At 38.9% G+C, this 3,475-nt stretch overlaps 2 protein-coding genes across 2 annotated transcripts; both read right to left on the minus strand.

The window, feature by feature from the left end:
- Window positions 1-245: 245 nt before the first annotated feature.
- Window positions 246-1,289, minus strand: LOC113472645. The gene is made up of 2 exons (XM_026832437.1): window positions 1,129-1,289; window positions 246-649 (listed from the first exon to the last, which is right to left on the minus strand). The coding sequence occupies exons 1-2, from the start codon at window positions 1,267-1,269 to the stop codon at window positions 413-415; spliced, it is 378 nt and encodes a 125-aa protein (XP_026688238.1). The 5' UTR covers window positions 1,270-1,289; the 3' UTR covers window positions 246-412.
- Window positions 1,290-1,529: 240 nt separating this feature from the next.
- On the minus strand, window positions 1,530-2,976 carry LOC103522070 (the record flags this gene model as incomplete). The annotated part of the gene is given in 4 exon segments (XM_026832438.1): window positions 1,530-1,741; window positions 2,067-2,147; window positions 2,188-2,335; window positions 2,815-2,976. Coding segments are annotated over 4 exon segments (591 nt in total), but the record flags the coding sequence as incomplete, so codon positions are not given.
- Window positions 2,977-3,475: the final 499 nt, after the last annotated feature.

The following is a 3,475-nucleotide window of genomic DNA, read 5'->3' on the forward strand; positions in this document are numbered from 1 at the left end:
CTATTGGCGGGATTTTGAATTTTGTGTGTATCCGCATCCGTACACCGTACCCGTACCTTCTGGAAACAAGGCCCAAGGATACTTTTGATCTACATCTACTACATAATTTATCGAATCTCTGCGCCAAGTTCGAGCGACTTTGGCTGAAATTTAAAGGCCTGTTGATTTTGTATTATTAATTAATTTTATGGCGCCCTGGAGATGTTTTCTAAAAGTCCTTTCTTCTGTCCAAAGTAGGCTATTTTTGTCGACTTTTTTCTTCAATATTGGTACAAAAGAAGTACTATTTTTACTACTTTACCAGCAAATACATAAACGACATTTCATTGGACAAAATGTTCTTTGGCATCTTCTCACAGTCAGTTTTTTATCCCTATAAGTAGTTACAAGTATACAGCCAAATGATACCCAGTCACACCTGCACCTGGTTCAAATACATACCATCATCACACCATTTGCCCTTGTTCTTCGGGTCCTGGCGAAACGCAAACTTCTGGAGGTCTGCGTACGTTTCCGTGATAAGGCCCGTGAAGAACACACCCGTGCCTACACTATCCAGAGGGGTCATTGTTTTCGGAGTACGCGGGAAAGCGTTGTGCGGAGCGTTGATCATCACAACAGGGAGTGATACAATAAGTGCCCACAGTGCCTGGGGAAGTAAAGAATAAAGGAATTAATTCATTTATTTATATTTTCCCAGGTATTGATGAGCACCACTTAAAAATAATACCTAGAACAAAGATAGATAGATAGATTTACATTTAATGGTTCTACACATTTTTGAATCCTAGATTCACAATTTAGGCCCCCCTATCTATAATTTGGAGCACCCCCCCATCAGGCCACCATTGAACCTGGGGGCCCCAGACAAAACCTTGTGGGGTCCCTGAAAAAGTATACCTACATGCCATAGATTCCTACCAATGATCTTCCTTCTTCTCAGATAGGTACATAAGTCATAGCTGGAATTTAAACCACAGTCCCCTTGACTATGAGCAATACTTGAACCACATGGTATGACCTACTCTCACATAGCCCAAGGGGTGATACATGTCAGCCCCTCCGTTTGCTATTCCCACTCCTATCTGGATGTAGTGTAATAAAAAATCCAAGTAGAGGTACACCTACTTGAAATGTCCAGAACACTGCATATCGGATGACATTCCTTTTGCGATCTTCAAACTTTGGATCTCTACCAATGCTGTAAATCCGATAGAGCAGATAGGCTGACAGTCGGAATCCCCAAATGCAAGTGAACACTGTCACCATTAACTGTCGACTATCATAGGTCTGAAATATGAAGAGGGAAAATTATCAATAAAAATTACATTTAATTATCCTAAATATAAGGTTCGTTCTCGGAACAGCTTTCTCCTATCCTGTCCTCCTTCTCTGTGATTTCGGTACAATAAGACCTCCGTTGTTAGAGTTCCCTCTTGAAAAGAAGAACACCAGTAACTTATAGTCTATGACGAATCTTCACAAAGTCACGTCAGAATCTATCAAAGTTCCCTCTATCAAACCTCTTGAAGAAAAGACACTTACTCGCGATACTTGTGATCCGAAGATCGTTCAAGAAGCGGTATTCCCGAGAGAAACAAAATGATGAGTGTTATGAAGATGGGACTTAAGACACAGACGAACTCAGCACCACGAATCACGTTGAGAGAAATGATGAACATGCCCCACCAGAGTACTATCTCGCCGAAATAGTTCGGATGACGAGACATACTCCAAAGGCCTGGGGAAGAAGTGCACAAAACAAATTTCACTTTTCATGCATTATTAATTTTTGATTTTGTATTATTAATTAATTTTATGGCACCCTGGAGATGTTTTCTAAAAGTCCTTTCTTCTGTCCAAAGTAGGCTATTTTTGTCGACTTTTTTCTTCAATATTGGTACAAAAGAAGTACTATTTTTACTACTTTACCAGCAAATACATAAACGACATTTCATTGGACAAAATGTTCTTTGGCATCTTCTCACAGTCAGTTTTTTATCCCTATAAGTAGTTACAAGTATACAGCCAAATGATACCCAGTCACACCTGGTTCAAATACATACCATCATCACACCATTTGCCCTTGTTCTTCGGGTCCTGGCGAAATGCAAACTTCTGGAGGTCTGCGTACGAATTTTCATGGACTCATTCTAGTGTTTTCAATGGCCATTTTTTTAAAAACACACTTTGATAGGTAATGATCCAAGTTTTATGCTGATTTTGGATTGATCTTTAGCCATTTAACAGAAATGCGTGAACACTTGAGGTCTTGAACTTGAACGTCTCTTACGATCATCACAACAGGGAGCGATACAATAAGTGCCCACAGTGCCTGGGGAAGTAAAGAATAAAGGAATTAATTCATTTATTTATATTTTCCCAGGTATTGATGAGCACCACTTAAAAATAATACCTAGAACAAAGATAGATAGATAGATTTACATTTAATGGTTCTACACATTTTTGAATCCTAGATTCACAATTTAGGCCCCCCTATCTATAATTTGGAGCACCCCCCCATCAGGCCACCATTGAACCTGGGGGCCCCAGACAAAACCTTGTGGGGTCCCTGAAAAAGTATACCTACATGCCATAGATTCCTACCAATGATCTTCCTTCTTCTCAGATAGGTACATAAGTCATAGCTGGAATTTAAACCACAGTCCCCTTGACTATGAGCAATACTTGAACCACATGGTATGACCTACTCTCACATAGCCCAAGGGGTGATACATGTCAGCCCCTCCGTTTGCTATTCCCACTCCTATCTGGATGTAGTGTAATAAAAAATCCAAGTAGAGGTACACCTACTTGAAATGTCCAGAACACTGCATATCGGATGACATTCCTTTTGCGATCTTCAAACTTTGGATCTCTACCAATGCTGTAAATCCGATAGAGCAGATAGGCTGACAGTCGGAATCCCCAAATGCAAGTGAACACTGTCACCATTAACTGTCGACTATCATAGGTCTGAAATATGAAGAGGGAAAATTATCAATAAAAATTACATTTAATAAAAAAAAAAAAAAAAAAGGACAGGTACATAGATAGAAACTTCTCTTTTGAAGGGTTTTCGTTTTTTATTTCAAAGAATGAAATGGATTTTATATTAATCAAACATAGGGCAAAATGTAAGAATATCTTGAAATTTGATGGACAAGGGCTCAGTGATGTGTAGGTGGGGCCCATTTCATCAAAATCTATTTTTAAACATGTAAATGGTTTTTAAAGGGTCCTCTTGAAAGGAGTACCACCTCTACCTTCTACCAGGTACAAAGATAGAAACTTCTCTTTTGAAGGGTTTCCGTTTTTTATTTCAAAGAATGAAATGGAGTTTATATTAATCAAACATAGAGCAACATGTAAGAATATCTTGTAATTTGATGGACAAAAGGGCTCAGTGATGTGTAGGTGGGGCCCATTTCATCAAAATCTATTTTTAAACTTGAGTTATGACTCATACCATCAC

This window comes from Diaphorina citri, unplaced genomic scaffold, assembly GCF_000475195.1.
Source record: "Diaphorina citri unplaced genomic scaffold, Diaci psyllid genome assembly version 1.1 scaffold6757, whole genome shotgun sequence".
Classification (NCBI taxonomy): domain Eukaryota; kingdom Metazoa; phylum Arthropoda; class Insecta; order Hemiptera; family Psyllidae; genus Diaphorina; species Diaphorina citri.

Coding starts and splice junctions, on each gene's coding strand:
- LOC113472645 (XM_026832437.1), bottom strand. CDS start 1,269: ATGGTGACAGTGTTCACTTGCATTTGGGGATTCCGACTGTCAGCCTAT. Junction 650..1,128: donor CAGTGTTCTGGACATTTCAA/GTAGGTGTACCT, acceptor TTACTTCCCCAG/GCACTGTGGGCACTTATTGT.